This window comes from Rhinatrema bivittatum, chromosome 7, assembly GCF_901001135.1.
Source record: "Rhinatrema bivittatum chromosome 7, aRhiBiv1.1, whole genome shotgun sequence".
Taxonomy (NCBI): Eukaryota; Metazoa; Chordata; class Amphibia; order Gymnophiona; family Rhinatrematidae; genus Rhinatrema; species Rhinatrema bivittatum.
In genome coordinates, this window is record NC_042621.1 from 199,236,910 (window position 1) to 199,253,987 (window position 17,078).

The 17,078-nt window shown below is 40.9% G+C and overlaps 1 protein-coding gene across 1 annotated transcript in view; it reads right to left on the reverse strand.

Annotated features, from left to right (window-relative positions):
- The window catches only part of CABCOCO1 (ciliary associated calcium binding coiled-coil 1), a 283,371-nt gene that overhangs the window by 168,289 nt on the left and 98,004 nt on the right, over positions 1-17,078 (reverse strand). Inside the window, exons 4-5 of the mRNA XM_029609746.1 lie at positions 16,312-16,456; positions 5,776-5,848 (exon numbers count right to left, since the gene is read on the reverse strand). Coding sequence (XP_029465606.1) covers positions 5,776-5,848; positions 16,312-16,456 — 218 coding nt within the window. The remainder of the gene's footprint in view (positions 1-5,775; positions 5,849-16,311; positions 16,457-17,078) is intronic.

Below are 17,078 nucleotides of genomic sequence, written 5' to 3' on the forward strand. Positions count from 1 at the left end.
TACCCATAACATCAACATTCTATCCATACCCCTAACAAATTTAAAGAAACAAATACATATATGAAGTCTCCATATATGTACATACGATCCCACAATATTACAATTTTTCTACACCCACACCCAACAAATTCCCTACTTCTTTTGAAATATAGCAAAGTAACACATCAATACTGAAGCAACTGGACCAACTCAATATATATTTTTATTTCGGCAGCAAAACAAATTGCTGTTTCCAATCTCTCTCTCAGATCTGCCAGTAATATATTTTTTTCAAATCTTCTGTTAATTAAAGATCTCACATAGATCTCCCAGCACTACCATCTCCCATCACACTAGGATCTCCTGATGCCAACATATCCTCCAATGCTGCAATATCTCTCTCAAATCTTCCGGTACTGCAATATCTCACAAAGATCTCACAGCGCTACCATCTTCCATCACATTGGGTGGCTCTATGCTACAATATTATCCCAACACAGTCCTATGTTTTGCCTCACACAGGAGGCTGCCTCAGGGGAATTAAGAAATAAAAATATTAAGTAACAAAACTTAAAAGGAAAAATCACAATAAACAACCATAAACATTCACTTATCCACATATTAGCAAATAAAAAACCTGACAAATCCATCAATAGTGTCCATAGGAATACAAAGAATAATCTACCAATAAACAAAATAGCATATCAATAAACGTCCAACAAAAACTACTTTTAATTAACAAAGAAATGTGGGACCTGCTTTTATGTTTGGGAGGGGGGGTGCAGGAAGGGGGTCAGGGGTGGGGAAGGGTACCTGGGGGTGTAGGTGGGGTGGGGATCCATGAATCCCATTAATTTAAGTTCACACCTTTGAAGAAGGTGTGAACTTGGGGAGGGGAGGGGGGCACTATACCCCAATGCACTTATGTGGCTATAGGGATGAAGTATCCCTGAACCCCCAATGACTTTTATTAAATTTTGTAGGGGTGGGGAGCTATTGCTGCACATGAAAATGTAACTTTTTTTTTTTTAATTTTGAGGAGTCGAGGGTCAGCCCTGACCCCGCTCAACCTTTATTTTCAGCAGACAACTTCTTCAGCGACTGGCCTTTAAAAGCAATGGAGGTCCCTTGAGGTTTGGGGCCACCATTGCACCTAAAGGGCCACTTACCATGTTCTTTTGCCCTGTGATTTTTGGCCGCAAGACGAAAGAATGCACCATAGAACTGCAATCATTTTTTGGGAGAGGGGCCCCACTATCGCGGAGACGCCCCCTCCACAATAGCAGGACCTCTCCCATGAAAAAATGTTTTGGCTTAGTGGCTCTAGGCCTAAGAGAGAACAGGGGACTGTGAGGAGGTGCAGAAACAGGCTAGAGTGAGCAAGTAAAGAGAGGGGAAGCTTACAGCCTGATTATCCTGCAAGTGGGGGGTCCACTCCAGTGAGCAGCTGTGCTGGGGGAAGGGAGAGCAAGGCCTCTTGAGAAAGGAGTCTAAGCCTTGTGTAGTATGTTTGGACTGAAGGAAGAAAAGCTTCCCTTTTTGAACTGTAGATTGGAGCCGCTGTGCTGGGGGAAAGGGAGAACAAGGCTTCTGTGAACTGAATCTAAGACTTTTGCAGCCAGCCTTGAACAAGAGACTTGGTTTGTCCTAAGATACTGCAGTAAAAATCTGCCTTGGGGAAGTCCTGTTGTGGCGTGAACCAAGATACAAAGAGATGGAGTATTATACTTAGTTTCCCCAGGGCAGCCTCCTGTGTGAGAATATGGTGGCATTAGGAAACCCCAGTGTGATGGGAGATGGTAGTGCTGAGAGATCAGTGTGAGATATTGACATAATGGAAGATATTTTATTTATTTAAAGAAGTTTATTTACCGCTTATATTGGAACTACCATACTAAGCAGTGTGTGAGAGAGACTGCAGCACTGGCAGATATAAGATATGGTGGCACTGGGAGATGGTAACTCTGGGAGATCTGTATGAGATACTGCAGTGCCAGAAGATCTGAGAGAGATATTATAGCATTAGCATGTTTGAATGAGAAACTGAAAAGGGTAATTTGCTTTGCTGCTGAAATAAAGATGTATATTTTGTTGGTCCCATTGCTGTAACTTAAAAGAGGCGGGGAATTTTGTTGAGTGTGGATGTAGGAAAATTGCAATACTGTGGGAAGGTAGGTATATATATGGAGACTTCATACAGTATATGTATTTGTTTTTTTAGGTTTGTTAGTGTTATGGGTGGGATGCTTTGGGTATTTACTGTGTGTATGTATATGTTTTATTTTGTTTGTGATTTGATTTGTTTGTTATTCTTTATGTATTAATATGGATATTGTTGAAGTATTTAGATATTTGTACTGTTGGATAATTTATACCTCAATTAAATTGTTTTGTATTTATTTCTTAATTTTTTTGAGTTTTTTTAATTTACTTTATACACTTACAGGTGAATTTTCAAAGGAGTTATGCATGTAAAAGCAAAATACTATCGTAGCAATTTTCAAAAGCTATTTACCCACATTAAGTGAATTTACAAATATAGGCCCGGATTTTCAAAGCCCTACGAGCGTAAATCCTTTAGATTTACGTGTGTAGGTGGGGTTACGCGCGCCGGGCCTATTTTAAAAAGGCCCAGTGATGCGTGTAAAGCCTCGGGACGCGTCTAAGTCCCGGGGCTTCGCAAAAGGGGAGTGGAGGAGGCGGGGCAGTCCAGGGGCAGGGTGGGGCGGAGCTAGAGATCCCCGGCACAGCAGCCAACCTGCACCTGCCCCAAGGCAGGTGCAAACGGTAAGTTAAAGGAATGGGGGGAGGTTAGAATAGGGCTAGGGGGTGGGAAAGTTAGGGGAAGGGGTAGGAAGGATAGACTAGGGGGAAGGGAAGTTCCCTCACAGGCCGCTCCTAAATTGCACCTGCGCAGGCATGTTATAAAATCGGGCATCCATGTGTGCATGCCGGGTAGCGCGCGCACATGGACACTCGCACGTAGGTTTTAAAATCTACCCCATAAAACTCAGTTTCCCTCTCTAATGCACTGAAAACTTGGGAATCAGCCCTGGCTGAAATAAAAAAGCTTCTCACAGAAAACTTCCTAGCAATAAACACGTCCAAAACTGAACTCATTGTCATCACGCCACACAATAACATCTCCTCTAACTCCTCCCATCTTACAACTTCAGTCCTTCCCCAACTACAGCATGTCCGCACTCTTGGCGTCATAATTGACAACCATTTTTCATTAAAGAAATTCATCTCGGCCACTATCAAAAATGGTTTTTTCAAACTTCACACACTAAAAAGAATTAAACCTCTCCTACATCCACAAGACTTCCGGACTGTGTTGCAAGCTACCATACTGCCGAAACTTGACTATTGTAATGCTTTACTTTTAGGTCTCCCTAAAAACTCTATTCAACCTTTACAGATGCTACAGAACGCTGCAGCACGATTAATCACTAATACCCGCTACCATGATCACATTACACCTGCTCTCATGTTCCTGCATTGGCTTCCTGTAGCATCTAGGATTATCTTTAAAGTACTCTCCCTTATTCATAAGTCGGTCCATAATCAAGAGATGCAATGGTTCTCGGAGCATTTCGTTTTTCGTACCTCTAAGAGACCAATAAGAAACATCCATCAAGCTAAACTTGCATCTGCGCCAATGAAACATATCAAACACGTTACCACAAGAGACCGCGCTTTCTCCATAGCTGGAATTAACTTATGGAACAAGATGCCCACTGACCTGCGTCAGGAACACTGCCATAAAAAATTCAAGCAAGGACTCAAAACGTGGTTTTTTTGAACAAGCCTTCACACTATGATATCCGATTAAACCGAAATGCCATTTAATATTCTACCCCCTTTAACTCCCTGCTCCTTGTCCCTACGACCCTATATTTTTTCCCTCAATTTTAATATTTTTTCCCCCAATTTTAATCCTCTCCCTGTTCTCCCGCACTATCCCTGATTATGATCTTTCAATTAGTTTTAAAATAATAGAATATTCCTTTGATCAATTTAGTTCCTGTGGTTACTATCAGCTCTATTATTGACTTTTATGTTCTAAGGTTTTGTGTTGGTTCGTAAATGATTTTTAGTTACATCCGATATCATTCTTGTATGTAAAACATTATATTAATTTATGGTTTACTGTCTGTACTGCCTGTTATCATTCATACCTGTTATCTGTAAAGCCTGTTGCTAATTATTGTTTATTGTAAACCGCGGTGATGTATCTTTTTACGTACTGCAGTATATAAAAATCCCTAAATAAATAAAATAAATAAATAAATGTAAATGCTTTTGATAATCAGGCCCTTACACACTTTGGGGCGGATTTTAAAAGGCCTGCGCGCCGGCGCGTCTATTTTGCATAGGCCGCCGGCGCGCGTAAAGCCCCGGGACGCGCACAAGTCCTGGGGCTTTCGAAAAGGGGCGGGAAGGGGCATGTCCGGGGGCGTTCCCAAAACGACGCGGCGTTTCGGGGGCGTGCCGCAGCGTTTCGGGGGCGGGCCCGGGGGCATGGCGCCGGCCCGGGGGTGTGGTCGAGGCCTCTGGACCAGCCCCCGGGACCGGAGGACGGAGCGGGGCTGCCGGCCGACGCGCGCAAAGTTAAGGGGGGGGTTTAGATAGGGCCGGGGGGGTGGGTTAGGGAGGGGAAGGTGGGGGGAGGGCGAAGGAAAGTTCCCTCCGAGGCCGCTCCGAAATCGCGTATCTTATAAAATCCAGCGTACTTTTGTTCGCACCTGCTGCGCGAACAAAAGTACGCGCTCACGTATCTTTTGAAGATCTACCTCTTTAAAAGCATTTACAACCATTCTACTGACGTGTTTTTCCTCACCCACTCTCACATTCACACCCCTCCAATACCTTCACTCACTCACTCACCCAACCCCACAACCCTTCTGATCATCTCTCTTAGGGACCTATTTACTAAACTGTGGTAAAGCAGCATTAGAAACTTCTTTGCTTCTCATGCTTGGGATCAGCCAGTGTCATTTTAAAAAGTGGCACCGGCAGGGCAGGAGCAAGCAGGGATCACTTTTTGCTCATCCATACAACCAGGGCTTTTACAGTAAGTCTGGTGAGGTTCCAAGGGGTTGGGGGATGGGTTTTCAGAATGGGGAAATGTTTGTTATATCAGGATGGATTTGAAACTAAAGGATAGAGCTTTATTGGGGCTTACTTTAATTTTTATAAACCAGGTGGGGGTGCAGAGGAGGTTGAGGGGTTGGCTTTTGACCACTGGACACATATTTTCTAGGAGGGGTAGGGTTGACATTTACTGGGTTGTGTGGCCCCTTTAAGAAGATGCCCTGGGAATGTCATCAGCATGTTAGCCTAGCGATACTCCTGGGAAAAGTTATCTTGAAGTATACTTAACTTTCCTGGAGTACTCCAGTGTACTAAGATTTATTGTGCAGTGCACTACTCTTTGGCATGCCAATGAACTACTCTGTATGCCAAAGAGTAATATAAGATAAATGCATTGATCTTTTTAAAACTTAATCCAGGAGGCTTTGGAGAGTGTCTTTGGAAGCCCAGGTGGTCTGTAAGCGGTTTGCTGCTAGATCTTGGTGGTAGACCACCCCCAAGCTCGGGATAAGGGCTGTGAAGGAACATCCCTATTAATAATGTATGCTGAGCTTGGATTATTATGTGTTAATAAACTGCAGCTTTTGCAAATCACTATTGTGTTTGTTTCATGTTTATGGAGATTAGGGAATGTGGGAGGGGTGCCTAGAGGTCCCATCTGCCTTATGTTAATCATTTTTTTCCATATTGCATACTTACTTCAGTTCCTAGTACAAGTTCATCCCTCAGAGAGTAGAAAAGAAATTCATACAGCTTATAGTGTTGAAATAAACTGCAACATAAAAAGGAAGTATATATTTATATTATAAAATGTATTTTAAGACATTTCATATAACCAAAGAGATCATGTGACCTTTTTAATACAAAACAGCGTAACACCTGTGAGGTCAATATTCAATAAGCTGATAAGTGGGAAATTTAGCCAGATAAAGTTATTTGCATAACTTTATCCAAATATTCAGCAGGACTTGCGAATATTTCAGGGAAAAGTTATGGCCATAATTTTAACCAGCTAAATTTAAGGAGCATACTTTATCCAGCCAGTGCTGAATTCAGTTTAACTGTTCATCGGGAATGTCTCCAGTCCCCTTCTTTTTACGCATGTAAATTTTGTGTGTATGAGTTATACACACACAATTTACCAGCTGAGCAGGGGGAAATTTCAATCCCAAAAATTTGTCCAGCTAACATTTAATGACATCAGTAATGCTATTTCAAACCACATTCTAAATTGAGTCTTAATAAAATAAACTTACATTTATAAATTGAACCCAATTTAGTATATTTAGTATAGTCCACAAACAAACTTCCAATGCCTTAATACAGAGATTCCCAAACCTGTCCCATTAACCCCACAGTCAGAGTAGTTTTCAGGATATCTATAATACATGAGAGACATTTTTGCATACTGGGTCTTCAATGTATTTATTTATATTCATTTGGTATTCTGTCTTTTGCTAGGGAAGGCACAAGGCAGATTACATGAAATGATGTGAGATACATCGGTCACAGGGAGAGAGGCAACAGGCATATGGAGAGTAAAGTGTTAGTAATACAGGCAAACCATAAGGAAGACCCCTAGTTATTGAGGGGTAGAGATAGGGGAGTAGCAGAGTCGATAGTGGGAAAGAATCCACTAAGAGGCCCATATTTAACCATTATCCAGCTGAGCAAGTTAGCCTGAGAAGGAACAATCAAATAATGCAGGAAGGCATAAAAGAAATAAAAAATTACAAAACTTGAGGAGAAGACCAGGGAAGTAAGGGAGAGGTTTCTGTTAAATTATTATTTAACTTGATTAACTGCAATTGCATCATAGCGGTTCACAACTGAAAACAAAATTTAAATATTAATTAATAACAAACATAAAAATTATGATTTATTATATAAGAACATAAGAAATTGCCATGCTGGGACAGACCAAGGGTCCATCAAGCCCAGCATCCTGTTTCCAACAGAGGCCAAAAACCAGGCCACAAGAACCTGGCAATTACCCAAACACTAAGAAGAACCCATGCTACTGATGCAATTAATAGCAGTGGCTATTCCCTAAGTATAATTGATTAATAGCCATTAATGGACTTCTCCTCCAAATAGGTAGGATTAACAATAACATAAAACATTAAATTGAACACATTTAGATAATAATTAAAAATAATTACAGGCAAATACATAAAAAATCAATAACATACTTTGCTTCAAATAAATAAAATATAAAATATAAAAGCTTCTATCTGCATGAATTATGTATCCCCATAAGCCTGTAGAAACAAGCATGTTTTCAAATGCTTCTGAAACTTATATAGTTTATTTTCTAGCAGAAAGGCATTGCATATTGATGGAGCAACATAATTAAAGGAATTTTAATGAATATGCTTCAACCTAATCACTGTAGAGGTAGGTATCACAAGATGATCTTGCTGTGAAGAATGCAGGCAACATGTTAGCTGACAAAACTGGAGAGGATTAGCTAGGTACTGTGGGTGATCCTTGTGCAAAGCCTTGAATACTAGAGAGATAATCTGACATCTTACACTCCTAATAATTGGTAAGCAATGAAGCTTTTTCAATAATGGTAGCCCCAAAAGTAATTTTGCAGCAGTGTTCTGTACCAGCTGAAGGCAATGAAACTACCTAATCATACACACTTGATATAGGGCATTGCACAGTAACATAGTAAATGATAGGCCATCCAGTCTGCCCAGTAAGTTGTTTAGAGTTGTAACTGCCATTCCATGCAGGTTACCCCCATGTCTTCTGTTTAAGGTTGTAACTGCTGCTTTGGGTAACTTACCCTCATGTAGAAATGTTACTCCAAAAGTTACCATAGATCACCCCATTTTTTTCATTTCCATCCTCTAGCCTCTAGGGATTCTCTGCTTGCCCTATGCCCTTTTGAATTCCATTACCATTCTTGTCTTTACCATCCTCTTCCAGGAGGGTGTTCCATATATTCACAAACCTTTCTGTGAAGAAATATTTTCTGACATTATTCCTAAGTTTCCCCCCTTGAAGTTTCATATCATGAGCCCTGGTTCTACTGCTTCCTTATCACTGGAAAATATTTAAATTCACATATCATTAATATCTTTCAGTTATTAAAATGTCTGTATCATATCTTCCCCGTCTCTCTTCTCCTCCAGGGTATACATATTTAGGTCCTTCAATCTTATCTCATATAGCTTTTGGTGCAGACCCCACATCATTTTGGTTGCCTTTCTCTAGACCACTTCCATCTTGTTGCTATCCTTTATGGTACTGAACACAGTACTCTATGTGAGGCCTCACCAGTAACCTGTAAAGGGGCATTATCATCTCCTTTTTCCTGCAGATTATGCTTGTCTTTATGCAGCCCAGCATCCCTCTGGCCTTAGGCCTTAGCCACTATTTTGTCATATTGCTTCACCTTCAGATCTTCAGATACTACCACCCCATTGTCTCTCTCTTGGTCCATTCACATCAATCTCCCCCCCCCCCCCCCCCCATCACGTACAGCTCTTTGGATTACTCCACCTCAAACACATGGCTCTGCACTTGTTGGCACTGAATCCTAGCTGCCAAACCTTCATCCATTCCTCAAGCTTTCTTAGATTGCTTCTCATTCTCTCATTTACTTTGTTGCAGAATTTAGTATCATCCACAAAAAGACAAACTTTACCTATTAACCACCCTACTATATCTCTCACAAAGATATTGAAGGGAACTGGCTCCAGAACCAATCCTTTAGACATTCCACTTATCATCCTTCTGTAGGAGATATGAGGTTTCACTGTATGCAACAAAATAGGAACTTCACCTGATGGATACTGACATGTATTTCAGCATAAATACAGAGATGAGAAACTTTGAATAGAATAGAAATACATTATTGAGTTAGTGGATCTGTCTGTTTACCTCTTTCTGAGGGAATACAGCTTCTCTTTGTAAACACTGACCTAAGAAACAGCCCAAGTGTGTATGTCAGGGACAGGTTCCAGACTGGCAAATGAGCCCAAATTTGCCTGGAGACAAGAATAGCCAAACCATAAAGGTGAGCTTATCAGATAGGTGGGCTCTGCTAATGCAAGGGCCAGGGCAGCCCACTGAGTCAAGAGGTTACAAGACCGAAAGCATGTGCCTTGGCCTTGAGTTGTCACACAGCAGGAGTGGTCACGCACCAGAAGAGAGGTCCAGCTATCTGAAATGAAGTAGAGACCCCTTTTTTGTGCTCCTGTTTGAATACACATGAGTTCTTACACATGCATGTCCTGCCTGTTTCAAGTAGCTGGGGAGAGGGTTCAGAGAGGCAGCCAGCAGAATTCCATTCACACGAGCAGAAGACGATGCCCGAGACATCACCCCTGCCCCTCCCTGCGAGGAAGCAGAAGAGCTCGTTTATCCTGGAAGCCTGTTCATAACAAAGTCCTGCCTGTTACATGGCTGCTTGTGTCAAGCCTGTCTTTTCTTCTCCAGGACTCAGACAAGCCTCCTTAGTCGCAAGTGACAGGGGCCAAGAATGAATGCTCCCTGTTGCAGAGACTGCTACAAGGACGTCCAGACACAGAGACTGCAGGCAATCTCCTAAAGTTATGGGGGTAGTTAGCTAGCTATATTTATTAATACACACTAAGCAAGTCAAAGTTTCTGATATGTTTACCCTGAGTTTACTAATGATGTAAAGTTTTACTCAGTATAAGCCTATGCTGTGTTAAGGACTGTAGAGGCATGTGTTGTCTGTCTTATTCTAACTGGTAAGCCTGAAATGTCTGATCAATAAAAGTCTGATTCTGAGACCAACAGTCTCTTTTCCTAGCAACTCGGATTGCATGCATAGGAGGTTAGTTTCTATAGTGCTGCCCCTCCCCCAGAGACAGGGAGAACTATGAGGGGGGAGAAAGCATGTAGCTATCCACAGGTGCCATTTACCGCTACCTGATGTTGTCTGTCAGTCAACCAATTTGTTGTAATCCAGTCCACCACCTTTGGACTCACTCTCAGGCTTCTCATTTTATTCATGAGTCTCCTATGTTGGCCTCTATCAAAAGCTTTTTTTAAATCCAGGAAAGTCATATCAAGTGTTCATCCTTGATCTAATTCTCTAATCACCCAATAAAAAAAGTCAATCAGATTTGTATAACATGATCTTCCTCTGGTAAAACCATGCGCCTCGGATCCTGCAACCCATTGGATTGTAGGTAGTTTGCTATCCTTTCCTTCAGCAGAGTCCCCATTAATTTTCCCATAACGGAGATAAGGCTAACCAGCCTACAGTTTCCAGACTCTTCTCTGCTACTACTTTTGTGAAGCAGACCCACAACTGCACTTTTATAGTCTTGTAGCACCAATCCTGTCTCCAAAGATCTATTAAACAGGACCTTCAGCAAACCCATTAGCAGTTCTCTGAGTTCCCTTAGTATCCTGGTATTTATCTCTTCAGGTCCCATGGCCTTGTTCACTTTCAGTTTTGCTAGTGCCATCTAAACACTGTCCTCTGTAAATGGAGTGATATCTAACAAAATCAATACTTAAACAGTTTTATATTGAGAGAATCCTGTTACCGCTCATATTGGCACAGTCATAATGTTTTAGCTATCCTAACTAATTTCTATTACTATATGTGCCTTTTTGTAAATCGTTGTGATGGTTAATTTACTGAATGACATATAGAAAAGTTTTTAAATAAATAAAATAAATCTATTCCATACCCATCCGTACTCTTGCCATCCAGCAACGATCCTCCTCCTAGGTCTTTTTTAGTGAACACCAAACTGAAGTACTGGTTAATATTTCTGCTTTTTCCTCATCTTTCTCCACACATTGCTCCTTGTCTCCTTTTAATCTTATGATACTACCTCTGGTCCTCCTCTTGACTCTCATATATGTGAAAAATGTTTTGTCACCTCACTTTATCTCATTGGCAATTCTTTCTTCCACTTCAGCTTTTGCTATTCTGATTTTTTTTCCTTATTTCTTTCAGCTTCACTAGATATTCTTTCCTGTTTCTCTTTTCTAGTTCCTTTGATCTTTTTGCCTTTATTTTTTCAGCCATTTCTTTGAAGAACCGTATAGATTTCCTTTTCCACTTACTTTTATTTCCTTTTTCTTACATAAAGATTTGTTGCCTTTATTATAGCTCCTTTTAGTTTGATCCACTGTTGTTCCACTTCATTTATCTTCTCCCAGTCTTCTAGCTCATTTTCGAGTTAGGTCCTCATTTTACCAAAGTCCATATTTTTGAAATCTAGGATTTAGCTTTGTATGACTTAGCTCTGTTTTCGCCATGATATCAAAGCATTCCATTTGATGATCACTAGTATTCAGGTGGGCACATACCCTGGACATTAGAGATACTGGGAGTAATTTTCAAAAGGAGTTACATGCTTAAAACTGGGTTTTACATGTGTAATTGCACTTTACATGTGTAAGTGGGCTTTTGAAAATTGCTAAATTATATATGCCATTGAATTGTCAATAGCGTTTACATGCATAAGTGCACTTTTAAGTGCATAAAGGGGCTTTTGAAAAAATTCCAGGCTGCTATGTTACATTTGCATGCGTAACTCCTTCGAAAATTACCTTCACAGCCTCCATTTGTGAGTACCAGGTCAAGTATTGCTCCTTCCTTGGTTGGTTCTATCACTATTTACCTGGATAGATAAGTATTAATGCATGAACCAATAACTCTTTTTTGCTAAGAAAGTATTTAAAAAGATAAAGAAAGCATAAAAAAAGAAACATGTGTAAACATTTAAGATTTTTTCATACATACAAAGTCTGGAGTCCAGTTTTACTTCCAACAGAGTAATCAAATCTTTAGCATAAATTACCACACCTAATAATATAGGAAAAGTCAATAGGGACTGGTTAGCTTTACCAATCCATAAGGCCTCCGTTTTTAATGGATTGAGTTTTAATTTATGCTCTCTTAACCAAGAGGCAATTGCAGCTAAGCATGAATTTAGTGATGACCAGTGAGCAGTCATTAAAAGATCCCTAAAAACAATGAGCTGAATGTTATCTGTGTAAAAGTAACCATTAAAACTATGCTCTTGAATCAAAGTGGTTAAGGGTGTCAAAAACAAACTAAAAAGAATAGGGCTAAGTATGGAACCCTGGAGAACCCTAAAGTGTAGAGGTTATACAACTGATTCAGACTGCTCCCAGATAATTCTATATATTTGGTTAAATATGAGTGAAATAATTTAATATCAGGCACTCACATCTTAAATTTTGTAGACACTACGGCAGTAGATTTATTTATTTAGACATTTTATATACAGTCATTCCATACTGAGATCACAACTGTTTACAAATAATATTCATAATATTAATATTAAAAAGTAAATATTTATAAATAAAATAAAATGAAATAATAAAATAAAAACAATATATATAAACTAAAACAAAATAATACAATAACAATTATCACATTTAAATCCCTCTTACTTCCAACATAAATATAACTCTCATTAATATTACTGTTTATGACTCAATGAATCTCTCTCTCTTAGACAAGGTTATATGCATCTCATCTAATTTCATAATTTAGGACCAGCTATGGAAAACACGCAGTCTCTTACTTCTATCAAATAGACTTAGTTTTTGGGTACTTGCCAGGTTCTTATGGCCTGGATTGGCCTGGATTGGAAACAGGATGCTGGGCTTGATGGACCCTTGGTCTGACCCAGTATGGCATTTTCTTATGTTCTTATGCACTTCGCAGTGTTGCTATCTTAATATTCGCTGCAGAGTATATAAATGTAACACTGCACTAATCAAGCCGGTATCATTTAAATGAATAATTTTAAATATTAGAGTGAGAACTCTGTAATAAATTCTGAACCGCACTGGTAACCAGTGCAGTGAGAGCAAAGTAGGTGCTATAGGGTCGAGTTTTTTACACCCTAATAATAGTCAAGCTGAGGCATTTTATAATTATTATAAAGGTTTCAATGTACAAGCAGGAATGCCAAGCAGTAAGGCATTACAATAATCTAGATTTGAAAAAAATAAGAGTGCAATACAGTATGAAAATCTTCAAAAGTCAATAAGGACTTTAATCGATGTAATAAACGCAATTGGCGAGGCTACATTAATTAACTTATTAATATGTTTTCCCATAGTAAGATTCTCATCTAGTTGGATACCTAAGTTGCATACTTGATTTGATAAAATAATATTAGAAATGCCCACATCGAGAACAGATGGTTTAGCCATTGAAGGATTTCTATTTAACCAAATAATTTCAGTCTTACTGGAATTTAATGTAAGTTTAAGATGTGACAAAACTTGCTGAATAGCCTTCATGTAAATTGAGATGAGAGAGACAGTGGGCCAGATTTTCAAAGGGGTATGCGCTTAAGAATCGTGCGTACCTCCCGAAAACCTGGCCCAAACTCCCCCTGCGCATGCCAAGCCTATGTTGAGTAGGCTCAGCGGCGAGCGCAAGCCCCGGGACGGGGGCGATCCGGGGGCGTGTCGCGGCCGCGTCATCGGGGGCGTTTCGAGGGTGTGGCCGAGGCCTCCGGACCAGCCCCCGGACCGGACCTGGACGTGCCGGCGGCCGGCCAAACGCAGGTGTAACTTGTACAACAAAGGTGGGGGGGTTTGTTAGGAAGGGGAAGGTGGGGGGAGGCCGAAGGAAAGTTCCCTCCGAGGCCGCTCCGATTTCGGAGCGGCCTTGGAGGGAACGGAGGCAGGCTGCTTGGCTCGGCGCGCACAGGCTGCCGATTTTGGGCAGCCTTGAGCGAGCCGACCCCGGATTTTAATGGCTACGCGTGTATCTATTGAAATCCCGCGTACTCTTGTTTGTGCCTGGTGCGAGAACAAAAGTACGCGTGTGCGCAAATTTATAAAATCTACCCCAGTATGTTCAAGTGACTTAGTAAATGGAATGTAAAGTTCTATGTCATCAGCATACAAATAAAAAAATATTCCTAAACCCTCCAGCAATTTGCACACAGGAAGCATATATATATTGAAAAGAGTGGTCCAACTCTTCCTGAAAGTCTGGTGAGGCCAGGACTGTGGGAGGGGAATGAGGCATCACCGGCTCTTCCTCGGTTCTCGGTGGGGAATGCTTGGGACTCCCGGGTATGTTGGAGAATGGGGCCTCCAAGGCATGGGATAGCTTCAGTGGTGGTACTGCACTGAAACCGAAGCCACACACTGACTGTATTCACTGGGATCTCCCACGATGCTCGGCCTGATCTTTCCCTGGCACAGAGGAAGCAGAGGATCCAGATGTCCTGGAAATCAGTTAGATCATGGAGGACAGATCACCATTCCCTTGATCTTTCGAAAATGCAGGAGGAGAAGTAACGATAGGGAGCGTATTGAGAGTCTCCCCTCGACCCCCCCCCCCCCAGAGTCAATAACTCCGACGCAGGTGTGGATAGAGTGGACTATTTAGAACCAAAAAGTGTCTCCATTTTGTCAAGGTGCACGCGAGAGCCTTTGGGAGTCATCTGGTCATACAACTGACACTCGGACGTCGAATGAAGCTCCTAGGCAGAGGATATAAACCTCATGCAGATCCGTGATGGATATAGTCCGTGGGCACTGGGGGCACCAACGAAACCCGGACAACACCATAAAAATACCTGATGTGTGGTCGATGACCGGCGGCCACCGGGAAGCTGGATGCCGGGAATTGACCGCGAGGAAGCAAAAAAAGGGGTTTTGAACCTACCGCACTGAGGGGGCACAGACCGCGAAGTGGGACCGATGATGGGCCGAGAAAAATACTCGACGTTTACAAGAAAAGCAAGAAACAAGCAGAGCTCCACGAGGCAACTGCACCGCGGAAAAAGAGACTAAAGAAGGACCTCGCATGGACGCACGGATATTGGCATGCTGGGCATGCTCAGAGTTGTTTGTTGAAGAAAAGTCTAGCCAATCAGAAGTACTTGATCATATATCAAACGAAAAGAAACCAGCCACAATATCAGGCAATCAAAAGCCACACCTGACTCACCGGAGATACTATTTTTTCAAAGCCGCATTCAGGATGGTTATTGATAGGAACATCAACCAATAGACGATCCTCAATGTATATCAAATAAAAACAAATAACATCAAAGTAGCCCCAATCACGTTCTTAATCCCTGCTGGGAATACTATATTAAGGGGCAGATTTTATAAAGCTACGCGCGCGCAAACAAAAGTGCGCCGGATTTCAATAGATACACGCGTAGCCGTGCGTATCTGTTAAAATCCAGGGTTGGCGTGCGCAAGGCTGCCCAAAATAGGCAGGCTGCACGTGCCGAGCCGTGCAGCCTGCCTCCGTTCCCTCCCCCCATTTCCCCTCCCTTCCCCTACCTAACCCACTCTCCCCAGCCCTATCTAACCCCCCCCACCTTTGTTGAACAAGTTACGCCTGCCCAAGGCAGGCGTAACTTGCGTGCGCCGGGCTGGCCGCCGGCGCACCATGGTCTGGTCCGGGGGCTGGTCCAGAGGCCGCAGCCACGCCCCCGGAACACCCCTGATGACGCGCCGCTGCGACATGCGTCCCAGGGCTTTGTGCACATAATCTACCCCTTAGTGTGTAAATCCAAAAACATTCTTGATAATTCAAAGTGGATCTTAAATCAACCATTTAAAATAAGGCACACATGTGCGCACACTCAAGATATTTTATAACATGCACATATATGCGTACGCATGTTATAAAATCGCTGCGTCCCTGAACGCACACGCGCCAATGTGCGCCCATGTGCCACTTTGAAAGCTTCGATCCCCGCGTGCACAGGAAATGCTACACATGCACAGTAAATTCTTTCTGAGTCTGTGCCAGAGCTATCAGATGGCATCAACCACAAATAATGGCTAATTTATGCCTGCTTGTTGGAGAATTTAACTATTTTACATTAAAGATGTTATAAAAGCTACACAATACAAATAACTGAAGTATTCACATTTCATTATGCATTATTCTCTGATTTATTTTAATAATGCTTTAACAGATACATGCTTGTTGAGGTGAGGAGTTATTGAAGGCAAGGGACCAAGAGAAAGGCAGTGACTCAGTGTGTATAAGTAGTTATTTAGTATTCTTTCAGTGATTAATGAGATGCAATTTATACTTTCCCTGCAATGAAAATGTCATATTACTCATGTTAATGCTTTTGTAATTTGAATAGAGTTTAAATATTCAGAACTGAAAAACACTGCTTCAGATATACATTGATTGACCTTTTGCAATGGCTGAATAGTGATAAATGCAACAAGACTTAAAATTAGAATATAAAAAAATACCTGATCCTCAAGTAGTTGATTAAAGCCTTAGTCTGATCAACAGTGAAGACATCTATTCCACCATTATTTTCTGAGGAAGACTGCCCTAATCCAACCAATACTTTCCAAAGTTCTTTTATGTTCTCTTCTAATGTCATTTGTTTGGCTGTAATGCAAACCAGCAGAATGAAAATCAAACATTACTGTAAGACATGTTTTCTTGGCATAATATTTTTATGACTGTTTAAATGTCAAAAAAAAAACTTGCGTAGGCAAGAAACTGTAAACAACATTTCCAAATAAGACAGCTGAACACATGTAGAACTGTAATTCATTGGCAATAGTTTTATTGTTGATTTTATTTTCAGTCACAGATCCATTTATGATCACTGTCACTTTTTGGAATAAGTAATTAACAAACACATTTTAATTTGTTCTAAAATAAAACGATGTGTGTGAAAGACAAACCTAATGTGAAAAGAAAAACTTCAGCTATAGTACTTGATTTATAGTAATAAATTATATCAGATACATTTAACAAATATTCAAAAGATTACATTTTTCACTGATAGAAAAAAAATATTGATAAACTCAAAATGAAAGGCAGTGAAATGCCTCTTGATTTACTAAACAGTTTCTTCCACCCTGCACTTTGGACATAAGTATATTACACTACAATTTAACAAATCAATGTCTCACTTGTATTTACCAGAATATTTAACATGTATGTTCTGCCTCCACAGTGTACGTACATTCGTGTTATGCTTATGATAATTGCTTAGCTTAAA